A 16,053-nucleotide genomic window follows, 5' to 3' on the forward strand; every position below is an offset into this window, starting at 1 on the left:
CGTTCTTTACGAGCCATGTTTCTCTGGACTTTGGTCAAGACTACGCAGAGTTTTGAGTTTTGCTATAGGGTCAAGCCTCAACTATCTCTGTACTGATTCCACAAGTCCTGCTGACATCAGTGCCACAGCATCCGTTGGAACCAGTAAAGCCACAGCAAGATGCAGAACAATGCACCACCCAAGAGCAGGAAAGCTCTGAAACAAAGGAGAAGAGGAAGAGGGAAGAAGTGGAATTTGTGCTAGTTCCACTATTTGATATCATCTAAGTTGCACAGAGGAGAACTTTGGCACTGCTGTCGTGGAGCAGGTCTTGTGATGAGAAAAAAGGGAAACTGATAAGGGATGCTTTTTGTTTCGCAGTGCTGCAAAACATACAGGTCTGCAGCGACAATGCTGCTGTTATTCTTACTTATGCAACTCTACCAAAAAGGATCAAGTCCAGAAATGTTTTAACCAGCTACTGACTCAGCTATAGGAAAAAAACCAACCCTAACTGAACAGGAGCTGGTTTGCTGGGAAGAGATCTTGCCAAGACCAAATAATACAGTGAAGAGATCCAAGCAAAGATGAGACGGATGTGGCCAAAATTAACTGAGTGTAGAGGCAAAGAGAGAAGATATGGAGAAATGATGTTGTTAGGCTGAATGGCAGGGGAGTTTCAGAGATCTGCCATTGATTATAGATGCAATACTGTCAGGCACAAGGCTTATGTGAGTTTAGATTTATACCTCAGTTGTAATATCCAGTGGGTGACTCAGTTAATGATAACTCCTTTGTCCTGTGTTTCTCTAGATCAAGCAGTGCAGATAATTATGAATAATGATAATGATTTGGGTCTCGGAGCAAATTTGCACAGATAGGCACATGCCTATGGGTGATGTGGCTTCATGCACAATAATTAAACACGTACACCATGGGAAGTGAAATAGAAAATGGGTAAAATCATTCCTTTACAAGAAGATTTTTTTTTTAGATTTTGAACCTGAAAAGTTGTACCGTGTGCCTATTGCAGGTAGCTGGCAGATTGATTTTAGAGTTCATAGACCTGAGAAAACAGAAAGCTTGCCCAAACAAGAGCAGAACGTGGCGCAGAAATAAACACAGAAGCTAACTCCGAGTGTGCCGACACGTCACGGAGCAGAGCGGTGGCACGCAGAGACACCAGCACCGCTTCAGAAACCTCTCGAGCTGCCTCAGGACATTGCTGTGCCTGGCTCCCAGACATCTGGCAGAGCCACCCCACACCTGGGCCAGGACCAGCCAACCCAAACCCGCTCAGCTTCCTCCGACCGGCAGCTCACCGCGTGCTGCAGATGGGCCCTGGCAAATCTACTACGCATCTTTAGACACGCTGCTCTAAATTGCCATCAGTGTGGTCGCTTGCACATATTTGAGAGTAGAAGTTGCTCCATTGAATTGTAGGAGGTAGACGCATGGTTCCATGGGGATCTATTCAAATTTCTTTTGGGCGGATAGGGTTTCACAAGATAGCAAGGTTACTTTGAAAAACTTGCTTTTGTGAAAATGCCACTTATATTTTGCTTCTAGGATCAACACAGCAAGTAAGACTTTCTCACACCCTCTGGCAGCTTCCAGAGGAAAAGTTCAGAGGCTTATCATTTCAAAAGTTGCAATCAGTTCAAGGGAGAATTTTGTCATTTAATGTTTTTAACGCATGTCAGTGGGCTGCCTATGTGGGAACAGCAGCTGACGTCAGAGAAGACTGTCATTTAGCAACAGGTATATGGGGGAAAACAAGCCTCTTCTACATCTCCAAACAAGGAAAATGTTTAGGAGAGTCTCAAGATCTTTCTAGGCAGTATCTCCCATCTTTGGAAAAAGCCAACATAGCTGGAATTTATCCCTACTAACTTTGAGCTTCATTACAGGCTCCATTACAGACTCCCTGTACCGGTAATAGTAACACAGACACAGAGAGGCACTTCCAGAGGGTGAGCTGGTGGCCTGAATAGCTTTATTGTCAGTGCCAAGATCTTCAAGTTCATCAGTTCATTCTCTCTTAACACCTTCTGGGCATGATTCAACTTCAGACTAAGGCACCTCCATTTGGATGTCTGTATTGAGGTGTCTAAACATCCATTACATCCACAAAAACCTTGTCTTTAGATTAGGAATTCGAGGGCTGGATTCACCTTTGCATCCAACTAGACTAAGCCTCTCTCTAAGGCCCAGTTCTTCACATGCCTTAGAGCTCATCAGCAGTCCTTGCAGATTTTTAACTACAACGCTTTTCGAGGTGTTTTGCAGCACTTGCTGAGCAGGTGCCTTAACTTGCAGTGCCCATTATCAGGGGTGAGCACCTCACTCATAGCTCTATCGAGCCTGAGCAGACCAGAGTGTGCACTGCAGTGACGGTAGCATCACATCAGTCCCAAAGGTCCAGCGAGACCAACAAAGACCCAAAGGTCCAAGCCAAGCTGTGGTGGTCCAACAGCTTGGCTTGCTCTGGTCATAGGAAGATGTCCCCAAGTGGCAATGTTGTTCTGGTCTCAGTCACTTGTTGTTACATGCTAACTGGCTGCTGGAGAAGCATTAGTGCATGTGCTGGCCTTATGGTACCTGCCACCTGCACAGTTTTAATGGAACTTCTTCAGCCTACATTACAATTTATAGGAATGTCGTCTAGTCTTTAAAAGACTGGCCATCAAAACATCCCTGCGAAACAGGGAAGAACCACTGTCTCCACAACTCAGACTGCGGCATGAAAAGATGGAGCTTTCTGCTGGTTTCTTTATCTAAGAAAAAGTTGTCTCAATTACAGTAAAATAACTATACATTGGCCAAAGAGACTTCTCTCTGGGGACAGAATTTCTCTCCTCCCCCCGCCTTGTGCCCGTAATCCCCTGGGTTTTGACACAGAGTCCAGGTTAGCGCCCCCCCGCCCCCAAGCTCTAAGGAGGTATCACACAAGAGCAGGCATGGTGGGACCATTAAACCCACTGCCAAAAGCAGACCCAACAGGGAAGTGCTCCTCCTGGTTTTAGAGTAGGAAGAACGGAGTTCTCCAGCTATCTAGCTTCTTTTGTAAAAACTCATCGCAGGTGGTCTAAGACTAAAACCTCCCATCTCCTGTTACCCTAAAGGAGAAGAAGGGTGGCTCCTTGCTAAGGAAGTGAAGTGGCAAGGACACGCAACTTCGTCTGCCACAGAAAGGAGAGGAGATGATAGCGTGTATTCTTTTATTTTCAGTGGCAGAGCATCAGACTGCAAGGCAAACTGCCTAACGTTTTCTGCAGCAGTGTAATAGCTAACCTTTCATATTAGTTCCCATGGGTACTTTGAAAGACTCTGTCTAGAAAGGAGTTACACGTTTACTGAATAAAATCAAGGAAAATGTAACTGGATTCTTTCGCTTTTCTCGTACAAATGTTTCTTCAGCAGCTCAGAGCTGGCTTTGAACTTTTTTTGGTAAAATGAATCTAATTAGCTGCAGATTGAATCCTAGATGAATGACACAAATTACAAAATATGACAAGGAACCTTAAAACACCTTGAAGCAACAAGTACAAGCATTTGACAGACTGAGGTCAATACAACATTTTCTTTATCTTAATTCTGCCCGTGAAACTGAGCAACATCAAAGCAGAGGCTGTAAAGGCCACTGTAGCACCAAGCTGCTCTCTGTCATCACGGCTTAAAGGGAGCTGGATCCTGCACTTAATAATTCCCAGGGGAAATGCCTCATGAAGAGAGCGTAGTGCTGAACTCTGCTTCCAGCTTCGCTCTCAATATAGCTGAGAGGAGAATTTGACCTTTGCTAACTCGATTAATACCAAATTAACAGATGGCTTTGGACTTTACTTGAGACCGTTTGCTTATCCTTGTGTCTTGCTTTTCTCCCCAAGACCCAGCAGAGCCCACCTCTGCCCGCGCTGGAAGTGGGGGGCAAGTCCCCCAGTGGGGGAGAGAGCAGTGGAGCTGCATATCCCTCGTCCACAACCTGCCCTGATGGAGCAGCTGGTTTCACCCTGGATGCAATGCCTTAGCGTTTTTAAGAAGTGTTGCTCATGTTTTTGACATTTTGCAAAGGTTACTCTGAGATTTCTATTAAAATAATGTGGGAGAGGTGCCTATGGAAAAATACAGCATTGGCATTCAGAGCCTCATTGCAAAGCACCTTAAATTAAATGAAGCAGCACTGATACAACAAATTTCTACCAAACCCTCATGATTTATCACAAGCATAACCTTCTTTATGTAATTAAAACAGACTCCAAGTAGCACAAACACAGGAGATTAAGCTCGTCTTACCTGGAATAGGTATAATGGGAATACTTTCATTGGGGACCACGCGGGGGGAACTGCTGTCCTCCACATAGAAATGGGCAGTCTGAAAACACTTTCTGTTAAAGGAAAAAGAAGAGAAATAGATTCAGGGTGTGAAAAACTGCCCTCTGAAAAAATAGCCGAAAACATCTGCACGTGTTCTACTTCTCCATTTCTGTTCCATTTCTGCTCCATACTTTCAGACGTTATAGTTTTAAAACATCGATGCGTGAAAAATTACGTGCGTTTTCTACAATTACAATCCTAATTCCAGATTCTCGTGTGCTCTAATTCATTGACATCTGACATCCACCCATCATAAATGCCTCTATATATTATTGCTAAGTACTATTGAATATGAAATTATACTCACAAAAGTTAGTGGTTGCAAAACAGGTTTCAAATACATAATTCAGAAAGAAACTTTGCACACAACAAACATACTCAGCATACAGTTCAAGCCAAAATCCATCTAAGACACTAGCATTTCCAGGGAAAATACCCTTACTGTAAAAGTTTCTGCTGCGTAACAGCCAACAGACAGTAATACAGCATCCGTAACTGCTGCATATCATGACGTTTAGCCATGAAAGTTATCCTTCAAACATTACGGTTTTTCGTTTGTTTGTTTTTTAACGCTAAAGCCATATAACCCTCATCCCATCCTCCTCCTGCAAACTCGTATTACAGATGCTGCTACAGAAAAATGCAATAGACGCTTAGTGTGGGCCCCAGGACTCATCTCTGAAAAGGCCTATAAAGAACAGGAGAACTTAAATCCACCTGACTCTTTCTTTACCTGTATTTAATGCAAAGCAGGGAGCACAAGCTGGTCATCACAGACAAGGTACTGAGCAGAATAACATCAAGAGATCCGAGGAGACTCTGCATGGTGATGTTAACTGAGGCAGGGTTTTCCAACACCGGCGTCACTGCTCATTGCTGACTTAATGAGCTGCTTGAGGCTGGAACTGAATATTTAATGAGTCTTGCTTGGTGTGAGCAGCTATTGTGGCAGGAGAAGGGTCTGCTCTCATCTGTCAGGGCGCTTAACAATAGCATCCCCATTGCAGAAAGATCCCCCTCATTGCAGCCCTTAATGAACTGCTCCTCAACACCTGGGCAAAGTTTGCAGGCGGCCTTGTGAGCGGAGCCCTTTGTCAAGTTGCCGGTTCCCTTTGCTGAAACATATTTGCACGTAGTGGCTTATAAGTTCCTGCCTTGCAGTCTGCTCCTCTCTAGTTTGGGCATTGTGCTCCCCATAGGGAGCCCGCTCCGCACAGCCGCCTTCCCGGACATAGTCAAAGCAATTTGCGCTCCCTTTGTTTTCAACATCCATACACTCCAGAGAGCAAAAAAAAGTCACTGAAACTCAAATCACTCTCTTAGGCAAAACCAGAAAGTAAAATAATTGCGGGCACTTGCATTCTATGCATTTGTGCTTTCTACTGCACAGTCCCAGTGCTTTATAACGCAACCACATGCTACGGCAGCACAAGTACAACTTAAGACAATACTGAAGCAGAAGAGAGCGGATTTCACAGCATGGAGTAACTGTCTGGGAGCAGCTTTCTATTTTCAGGCACGATGTCTTGCATTGTGCTGAAGTTATTTATTTAGTGAGCATGCTTTTGTTAAGAAACACCATAAGGTGAATTCACACACGAGGACGCAAGACATGCGATAGTCCCGCAGCATTTAGAAACGTTGGCTGAACTCCCCCCCACTACTTGCTCCCCGTTCTCTTTTTTTTTTTTTTGGCAGCCTTTATTTCGGACAATGCACACCCTGGGGGCATGCAGCAGAATAAATCAGTCACACATAAAGAAGAAACTATGAATATGAAACAGGCAAAATGTTCCTGATTTTGATGTATTTAGGCTTTCTCTTGAGTCAATACTACAAAAATCCTTGAACGGCTTCTTCCCGGTAATGAAGGCCTTAAGAAGGTGTTTGATAAAAAGACAGACCTTTACGTAGGGATTTACAGGAATTTTTTAAGCTGATGATACTTAAGGAAAGCAATTATTTTTTATAATTTGTTATTTTATACTCTGAGAGGCTCTGATAGGCTGGCATTATGGTTTTTTATGCAGCCATAAGACAGCTTTTTCTTAATAGCCTCAAAACATGTAATTGTGTTGGATAATCACATTGTGTGATATGTTAAGGCCCATGATGGTGATAGCTGAATACCCAGTCCAGCATATCTCTGCTGAGCACAATGTTGGAATAACAATGTATTAAATGAACATTTCACACAGTAAAGTTTTCTGCAATCATTAATGTCATTAACAATTCCGTATTTTATTCCTGGAAGATGTTCTGTAGCTGTTTTAAAAAGTCAGTCACCATGGAATTTGACTAAAGGTTTTCTCAAGTCACAACCGTCATGCTACAATACACTCTTGTCTGACGTATACACGTATATAATACAGCACACTTATTACTTTACAGTGCTGGATTCTGGCACATTTGGTGAAGACATGCCTCTCAAACTCTTTTTTTTGTTTTCACTTGCTCATAACTGCTGTAAATATTCCAAGTCTGCAGCTGAGCTCGCTGTGCACAGGCCATCGCATCCTTGTTCTCTTGACTCCCTCCATGTCTCAGGGGCGCCCGGTGACAGCGGAAGGCACCACCGATGGGACTATGCATGCTCAAAATTGAGAGCAGGATAAAGTGGGCTGATCTTTAAAAGACCTTTTACGACTGGTTTCACAAAATCGCTGGATGAATTTTACAGCAAGTTCTGCTTACTGGGTCTGTTTCCCACTCTTGCACCTCTCAGTGCACGCATCCCAGGGCACCAGGCAGATGCCTCCAGATCCCCAGTTTGGATAATGTCCATTTTTCAGCCTGGGTGAGGAAATGCCTGGGCCCAAGAAGAGCCTTTTTCAAACGAGTGTCTAGTTTGTAGTAATAAATACTGATAGCTGGGATCAAGGCTACTGAAAGGTATTTCGGCCAATTTAGTATCTGCCTTCTCCCCCACTTCAGAATGCTCCTTCCTATCCCCTGGCATTTCCCCTACCCATTACCTTTCCCTCAGTATACGAACCTTAAGTGGCAGCAGTTGCTAAGGCTACGAGAGGCTGCAGTAAATCTGTGTGTATATGGGGAGGGCTGGGTAAAGGAAAAGGAGAAGAGCAGAAAATTGCTTGTTTCGAGTCACTGGAGAAGCAGCCATGGAGAGGTGGGAGTGGATGCGGGGCCAGACAAGGTGTGAGTCTACAACTGTTTTCACGTGAGCACTTCAGCCCGTAACTGTTAACCCCAGTGTGTATACATGTGCAGGTGTTTGCACCTGTGCACCCATTTGCTCAGGAAACCAACACTGCCAGCAGAAAAAAAAAAAAAAAAGATGTTTTTCTGACAGAAGCGTTCCTTAGTGAATGAGCAATTGGGACTTGTCAATGGCATAAACGATTATTAAAATCTTAACAACCGAAACACTAATTTTAGAATAATTCTTGCGTTTCTGCAGCACTGGTTGAGGAAAAGCAAATCACAGCCTTGATTTCACTTCCAGAATATTTCAGAGAGCCCACATCTTTTTTGCAAAATACCACAGAGTCTGTTGTCTCTGAAATACGCCTGTGTGCAGTGAAGCACACCGTTTTCTCTAGCCCCATATGTTTTTTTGGCTCCCTTTCCCTGGGGTACAATAACTATGCGAGATTGTGGTGATCAGACACACGGTTGTCACATATGGACCAAAATGCAGTAAGTAAAACACTTCGAGATTAGCATCTCCCCGGAGAAGGAGCAGAGGCAGAGTCTGGAATGCAAAGCCGACACGAGGGAGAGCATCCCCCTGCCCAGAATCTTTTTGCAGAGATACCAGCAGCGGGTTATTAAAGCAAACTAACAGGATGCAAAGTCCAGAGCAGCAGTACCTTATTATCAAGGCGCATGCATAAAAATATGCCAAGAGATGGTCCTGATTAGCTGGGTTAAATGCTTGTTCCATCTCCGCTGAGCAAAATACCAGATTAGCTTCTGTAGAAGAAGAGATGCCTCATGAGATTTTGACACTCAAAACAGGTTTCCTCGGTTATTAGTTAATAAACCTCAAGCAGCTTCTCCTTTATACTCATCTAAAAGCGAGAGGGAGAACCAGATCACATAATGGCCTGAAAGCATTTTATTTTCCTGTAGAAGATAGCGCCTTAGTGTTTAGTTAATGCTGCCTCCAATACAAACACATGGCGCGCGCTGCAGTCGATGGGCGTACTGGGAATAACTCCGAGGGCAGTGTTTGGCCTTTACTCCCCCTCACTCCGTCTCACGCGGGCGGCATCCCCCGATCTGCGCTGACAGGCGAGGGATCCGCACCGCTCCGGAGCAGCTGAGGCAGGGAGCGAAGGAGCAAAGGATTATTGCGGAGGGGCAAGTGATGGCCTCTGCAGCGGCTGGCTGAAGCCACCGGGACACGGGCTAAACACGTGAAATATCAAAGGGGGACACTTCACTTTCTGGGGATACCCAAGAGCCGTGTCCTGCCTCACAAGCTGAAGCGACTGGCACATTCATCGCTCCCTTGTTCACTAGGGACCTACTCCTTCTTCCAGGCGTTTCTGTTGGCTGAAGCAGCATGTATTCCCTCTCCAAGGCTAGCCAGATTTATACTACTTTATTTCTGTAATAGCATCTAGGAGCTCAAGGCTCCTGGTTTCTCGCAACTACTCTCTTCTTGGGTCATTACCTCTGAAAGCATGACCGACTCAGGGGCAGATGGTTTGAAAGGGTCCTGGAGGCCTATTCACCACTGTCAGAGAAGGGCAAACCTTGTCCTCTGGGTACCCTTCCTCCAGAAACAGCCTCCAACAGACAGGAGCTCTACAGAATGTACATTTATTAACAAAGAGGCCAATAGTCCCTGCAGCCACCCTACTTTCACATACAGTCCTTAGCTGGTGGGTAGAACAGGGAAGATCGAACAGGAGTCAAACCAGGATCTGTAACGGACCTCTCAACCAGGCTGCGCAGGACATGGCTTAGTCTTCATAAGATGCAACCTGGATATAGGCATTCGTTCACCACGCTCCTCCATCGCGGGAGGGTCTGCAAATAACTCCCAAACAAGGACCCAAAGACAGGAAACGATCCCTTTCGCTCCCTCTGCACATTCATTCTCACTTTCAATAGAAGAAAAGATGCTTCAGATTCTCATTGAACTGTTTTGCATGTTTTCCAGGAGACACAATTAAGATTGGCTTCTGCTGGCACCAAAACCAGAGTATGTATGCAGTCAAGTGTACTGGTAACACATGGCTCCGCACTTTAAACTAGCTTCACTATTCCTTGGCAAGTATTTGTCACTGTCAGAATTGGCAATGACTCCTCAGAAAAGAGCTGCAGACTATGGAACAACAGAAGCGCTGCAAATCACGACCATGTCACCAGCAGAGCAGTGGATGGGAGCCTGGACAACAGCTGTCTGCAGTCTGCACTGCTCTAGCTGGGGTCATCAGTCACTGATTTTTATGAGCAATAAAACTGACTCAAGCGTTAAGAAGAAAAAGAGAAGAGGAAAAAAACACATGAAAAAAGCTGATCTTATGAATATGAATAAGTGACCAGCATGGAGCAGGGATATTGCGTTCATTGTATCAGAGGGGCATCTGCATTTACTCTTTTTTGGCCAGAAAATGGCTTATATTGCCCCAATTTTCTACAATTATTTTTCTTCCCAGGTCTTAACGCTTAACGATCAGAATTCAAAAGCTGAGTTATAAAAGAACCTATGCTACGCTGGAGGAGCGAGGCAGTGAAGGCTGACCGAACTTGAGCTATGGGAGGATATACAAAGCAGGAATGCATAAAACAAATCCCTACAATAAAATGCTGATTCTCCTGCATATCCCTCCTGAAGATGATTCGCCTTCTCCCCACAAAGCAATTTCTGCCTGTGATCTTCTTGAGCAGTGTTAAGCATCGCACACATATGATAACTGGAAAGGTCTAGACAGTACATGGATTGGTTTCAGAAGTTCACAGCGTGCCAAGTTCTTGGCATCCTTTCCTAGACAGAACGGTGAAAAGTAGACTGTCCCTTTTCAGGAGACTTCCTCTGGGCAAGGAGAAACGCTTTTTCACACTAGTGAGTCGTTGTGCACCCACAGTCCCACAAAAGCTGAAAACATCCAAATGCTAATTGCCAGTCCAACCACACATACTCACAACCACACATTCTGCAGTACCATAGAGAAATAAAGATGGAGAAAAGGCTGGGAAAAGGCAGATGGAAAAAAAAGAAGGTGGACAGAGCTTTGTGACTATTTGTGATGACAAACACACCACTAGTAAAATTGTCCATCTGAAAAACTAATCTACAAACGAGACTAGGGATTTTTGACACAGAAAGACAGCTAATTTAATATTTATGGCCTAAATTTGCCAGCTGACTACACAGCTCTCCACAAAATTAAAAATCCTATTCTCCTGATCCTCTGAGATCCTATCTTGCACCAGAGGCTAGACAACCCATTTACATCACACACAGTACTGAACTCAGACATTATACAAGAAATAATAATTTTTAGAAGGGTATTCAAATAATTAAACAGTTAAGAAACGACAACACACACCAAGATGAGCTGCTTTCCAGTCCCCCCACCTTCATCAGCTGTGTGACCAGAAAGTGCCCAGGTGGCCAATGCAGAAATGCACTTAGAAAGCTCTTTAGCTGCAAATTGTAAGTGGATAAATCTTAGTTTAACTCAGCACAAACATTTTCCACGCTTCCTTGTCCCATCCTCCTAGTGTCCCTGGAGAACAGCGAAGGCGATGGTGAAACCTTATTTGTGATGACACTTGGCCCTGTAACACTTGGTAGCTAATTACTCTCCGGGTGACCTCTGACAGGGCTAGCAGCACCAGACCTTCCCCTCCTGCTTTAATCAATACTCACAACAGCTGTGTTGGATACACTCAGCAATTTTACAGATGACTGAAGAGGTTTACTCATCAGTATTTTCTACTGCAAGAGAACAAGCTCCCTGGTTATATGCATTACCACTCAAAACTTTAATGTCTTCAGGCAAAAACGGGGTAGAGAAACCTATAGGTGGTATCTTAAAATGGTTTAAAAATTAGACGTGGTCTTAAAAACCAAAGGGAAGCCTGACGTATTCATTTTCCTCTCCCTGAGCCAACGATTTATTTAATGCAACATTCATAACAAAGACTGGAAAATCACAGAGGAAAACAAAGACATGCCTTTTCCAATCAAATAATACCTTAGGCAGTTCCTATAAAATGTGTTCTTCCAATGCCCTAAACATCATGTAATATTAAAAAGGAGCCTAAAACTTTCTCACAGAAGGAAGCTAAATTTAACCAAGTGAAGAGTTGTTCTGTAATCACAAGAACTGCAGCAATCAATGAAGATTGCCTCTTACTAGAGAGGAGCTTTTAGTAGCACCTCTAAGAACTCAAAATTGGGCATACTTGATATTATCATTTCAGGACACGAATTCCCTTTGGGACGAAGCTCAGTAAAGGAAAGAATAAAACCAGGGTGACACACTGTGAGTTTAAAACACAGGTATTTTTAAATGCAAAGTGAAATTCATCTGGATTAAAACTGTATTATAAGAAAAACAGTAGAGAAATGATCCCACCTAAGAGAGGACAGCAGAAACCGTCTCTCTAATTACTCCCATCTAATTGCTCTCAAAATAAAAGAGCCCTTCTCTTCCCTTTGCAAAAATATTGAAATTAAAGGGCCCTTCTCTTCCCTTTGCAAAAATATTCTTTCCTTCTTTCAAATGGGACATCAGGACATTCAATTGACAATTATTTTAGGTAACCCAAGCCACAGCCTGGGACCTCAACCTACAACAAAAATGTGCTAAAAATTTAGGCAGTTTTTTCCTCTGCGTTGATAGCCCTGCCCACCTTCAGGCAGAAATGCCAGTTTGTTAAATATTTCCTAATATTTAATACTCCATGGGAAGTTCCCTCTTTCTCATCAGACGTGTCCATGTGCACCTGGGCTAAAGCTGCATGGGAGAACTCGGAAGATTTCCCAACGCTGCTGGACATATTTCATGTTTAGCTTATTTGGGGACAGGATAAAATATTTCCAGCGTGATTATTTCCTTTCTCTTTTAATCACCGTGTATTTGGAGGGTGGGCTTTTTTCATTGGCCATTTCAAAAAGAAATAGCTAATTATAATTTTTTATGGTCTCTCTGTTAAGAACACAGTTAGAAATGGCACAAAAAGATACCTTCGGAAGCGCAGCACAAAGGAAAAGAAAAGAGCAGCTGGCACTGAGAGCAGAGAAGCAAATTATTTAGTACCTGGCAGATAATGAGAACACTGAAAATACACTACTTAATGCTAATGCTCTGACAGGGCTACGTACGTCACCTCATCATGCTAATACAGACAGACCGGGTGGCAGCCAGCTGGTCCTCCCTCCCCACCCATCTCCCTGAAAGCAAAGATTTGTAAGCCGCCAAATAATAAACCCGGACAGAAGTCTTGAGGATCATTAATCTCGCTATCAATCAACCCATTTGGAGATTCGCTTCTTGCTGTCGCTGATACTAATGCGGTAGTGACTCGAGAGCTCTGGGGAAGCCTGGAGTACGCGTGTCTGAGGAATTGCTTTAATGAGTTTCTTGCATTCAAAGGTTAACAAATGTGACAAGGAAACACAAATATCGGAGACAATAAACTACCATCCACTGAACCAAACCACTGAGAAATACCGTGCTGTGTATTCTGCTGTGGTATGCTGAATACATCCCTAGCTAGCTCTGTAAAAATACCCGAGTCAGACCCCAGTGACCTATCTCAGATGCCAGGAGAGATGCAGGCATGTCAGTGAGAGCTCTGCCCGCTCCAACACTCCTTATCTGCTGGGCTAAGTACCTTGGGCATAGCTCTGCATTAATAGAGCCATACCGCAGAGAAGCAAGTTGTATTCACTGAAATGGTCTTCTGGTTAAATCGGACAATCGGTGTGGTGTGAACATCTCCACTGGGCTCCCTTCGCTGAATGCAATAGACCCACATCAATTAATACATCAGAATAAAAAGTCCCTGCATCAGTGGCATCCGACCAGTAGCACTGGACTGTTTAACAGTGCAGCGTTTTCTGCGAGAATGTTTCCAAAAAATAAATAGCACCAACCATAGCAATAGTAGCAAGGAAATCCCAAGATAACTAACACTGTAAGAAAAATCTAATTAATACCAAAAAGCAGTAAGCAGTATTAAACATACTTAGGCAAAATAAAGCAGCACAGAAAATAAAAACAATATATGTTTCAAATTACCATCTCCACAGACCAAATAAGCCATAATAAAAAATCTAGAAGTATTATAAGCAAGTAACGGAGGTAGAATCCACTACACCGTCTGACAGAGGAAACTAGAAGGATGATCCTGAAACAAAGCGAGCTTGAAATGAAGTGAGGGAGAGTTCCCTGTTCAACATATTTATTAAGAAAAGGACATCTTTGACGTTTCAAGCTATAACCCGTTCAAAGCTCTTTGAATTTTAGTGTCAAGGAAATACACATTTATTACACACAAAAAGACTCAAAGTATGAGGCATATCAGAAAAGCTACCATGAAGTCTATTAGCACACCTTCAATTAGAGTCAAGAACTGAAAAATCATAAAGTAACAGACGTAGAAGAGACTTTGCCTTTAAGAAATCAGTTAAAATTATTCTGAAAATTAGAAACTGCTTTCATCCTCATGACAAACTCTTTTTCAGTAAGTATACACTCGGGCAAATAATCTATTGCTTTCCCGTTGTCTTAATCAGTGTGTAGAAACATCTAATAACAAAACTAATCACAGTGAGGAGAACATTTTGATTCAAGATAAAAGTTCACTGCAGATAAGCGAAACAGGAGAAATTCAGTCAACCTGTTAATTATTAGATCCCTTAACACCAGATACAGTTTAATATATTTTCTATTTATAGACTCTCCTCTTTATTTGCACTATTTCCAAAGCTTGAATCTACCTTTTATTAAGCTCTTTATAACCTTGCAGCGTTGATAAATGTGGGACTGGGGAAAAGGAGAAAAAAAGCCCACAAGAATTGCAGTTTGCATCTTGAACGCTGCTTAAAGTACGAAGAAACGCACCTGGATCCATCAGGCGCTTGCTCAGAAGCAGACACGTAAACGAAACACAAGCTCTTGGCTCTGTGTTTCCTGTTCTTTTACAGCTCGCGAAGCGACGTGGCTGCACAGGCAGACACACTGTCCTCGAGGAACGTAGGAGGTGTCTGCTCCTCGGTGAATCGCGCCGCGCTGACACCTCCAGCAATTCAGCTTCGTTTTCCTCCTACTGTATCTATGCATTTCATTTCCGTGTTCCGATGCGATCTTTGGTGGTGCTTTTGCTGCCATTAGCGCAGCAATTAGTCGGTGAGCTTGGGAGCAGAAAAGACAGCAGCAATCGTCACGGCCAGCAAGACACATTCCGGTCCGCAGGCAAAGGGAGATCCCCGCGCCGGCCGGGGTCCTGCTGTTAGACCCACCACAACTATTTCCAGCTCTGCTGGGAGCTGTAGTAACAAGTTCCTGGTTTATTCCAGTATTTTAATTCAAGGAGCTTTGTGAGCTAAAAATGTTTAAAATGCAGCCTAAACAGCAGAGTATTTTGCCACTATTTCTGGTAGTTTTGTCCCAGACATTTGGTTTCAGATCTGTGATTTCCTGTCGAGAACACACAAGTGTGAAATCCTTGTTGATCCATTTATTCATTTGCCTCCTGGCTGATCGTAGCCATTTTGACAGAATGGATAAATTGACTTGCTCCTGCTTGTTTTTGTTTGGTCCTCCCGCCCACATGCTTCCCTGTCAGCCTGGAAGCGCTGCCCCAACTTCCCAGATGCTGTGCTCAGGTCTTTATCACCCTGCACCCCCACTTTATAGCCCGCACCCTCCTTTCAGAGGCTCCCTAAACCAATTTCACACAATACCCAGGTTATCTGAAACGCCACAATCTCTCGCTATAGCAGCTTCTGCAACTCCATCAGCCAGATGAACGCTATTTAAACTATTTTTTAACAATTCAAACCCAATGAACACTTTAGATCACTCTTTAGGACAGGAGATGTATCTGTAACAATTGTATTTGGTTACTCCAGGCCGCATTTAACCATTTATCTACGACACATCTCAGCAAATCACCTATTTTTCCAAGTCAGGAACAAACACTGCACTTTGGAAAGGGAACAGCTCTTGATCATTCTCACTGAGGAAATGGCAAAGGTAACAGCTTCAAGTGATCAGGCAAAACCCTGTAACATCAGCATAAGATTTGCAATGGAAAGTAATTTCGGCAGGCTAACGAATGAGTCACTTTTCTCCGACAGACATGTAGCAGAACACAGTGCATCTAATTGATGTGCCCTTTTATTGCAAAACATACTGTCTCCCTCCGGTTTGACTCGAGCAATGGGATGCAGCGTTGCCAGCAAAGGGCTGAAGAATGCAAACTTGGCACCACATAGTAACTAAATGTTGATTCATGGAAATTATGAGACATTCAAGGGGACAGGTCCCAGGCTCCAAATTATGCTCCACTCTTGTATTGCCCCCGTGTGATTACAGCAAGTTTGCTTACAATATGCTGCTCACTCTTCTAATTGGATTCCTGCAAAGGGCAGTTTGCCACGCCATGGGCTTGTCACTTTCTATCCTGCTTTAACTCCAAACCACTCAATTAATATTAAATTCCATTTATTATAAAAGCATTTGTTTCTACCCATACGATGCTATC

The 16,053-nt window shown here is 43.5% G+C and overlaps 1 protein-coding gene across 1 annotated transcript in view; it reads right to left on the reverse strand.

Annotated features, from left to right (window-relative positions):
- Positions 1–16,053, reverse strand: part of PTPRG (protein tyrosine phosphatase, receptor type, G) — a gene marked incomplete at its 5' end in the record, with an annotated part of 318,517 nt that overhangs the window by 36,056 nt on the left and 266,408 nt on the right. The window contains 1 exon segment of the mRNA XM_009883627.1: positions 4,273–4,364. Within this exon segment, the coding sequence (XP_009881929.1) occupies positions 4,273–4,364 (92 nt within the window).

Source organism: Charadrius vociferus, unplaced genomic scaffold (assembly GCF_000708025.1).
Source record: "Charadrius vociferus isolate BGI_N301 unplaced genomic scaffold, ASM70802v2 scaffold324, whole genome shotgun sequence".
Taxonomy (NCBI): domain Eukaryota; kingdom Metazoa; phylum Chordata; class Aves; order Charadriiformes; family Charadriidae; genus Charadrius; species Charadrius vociferus.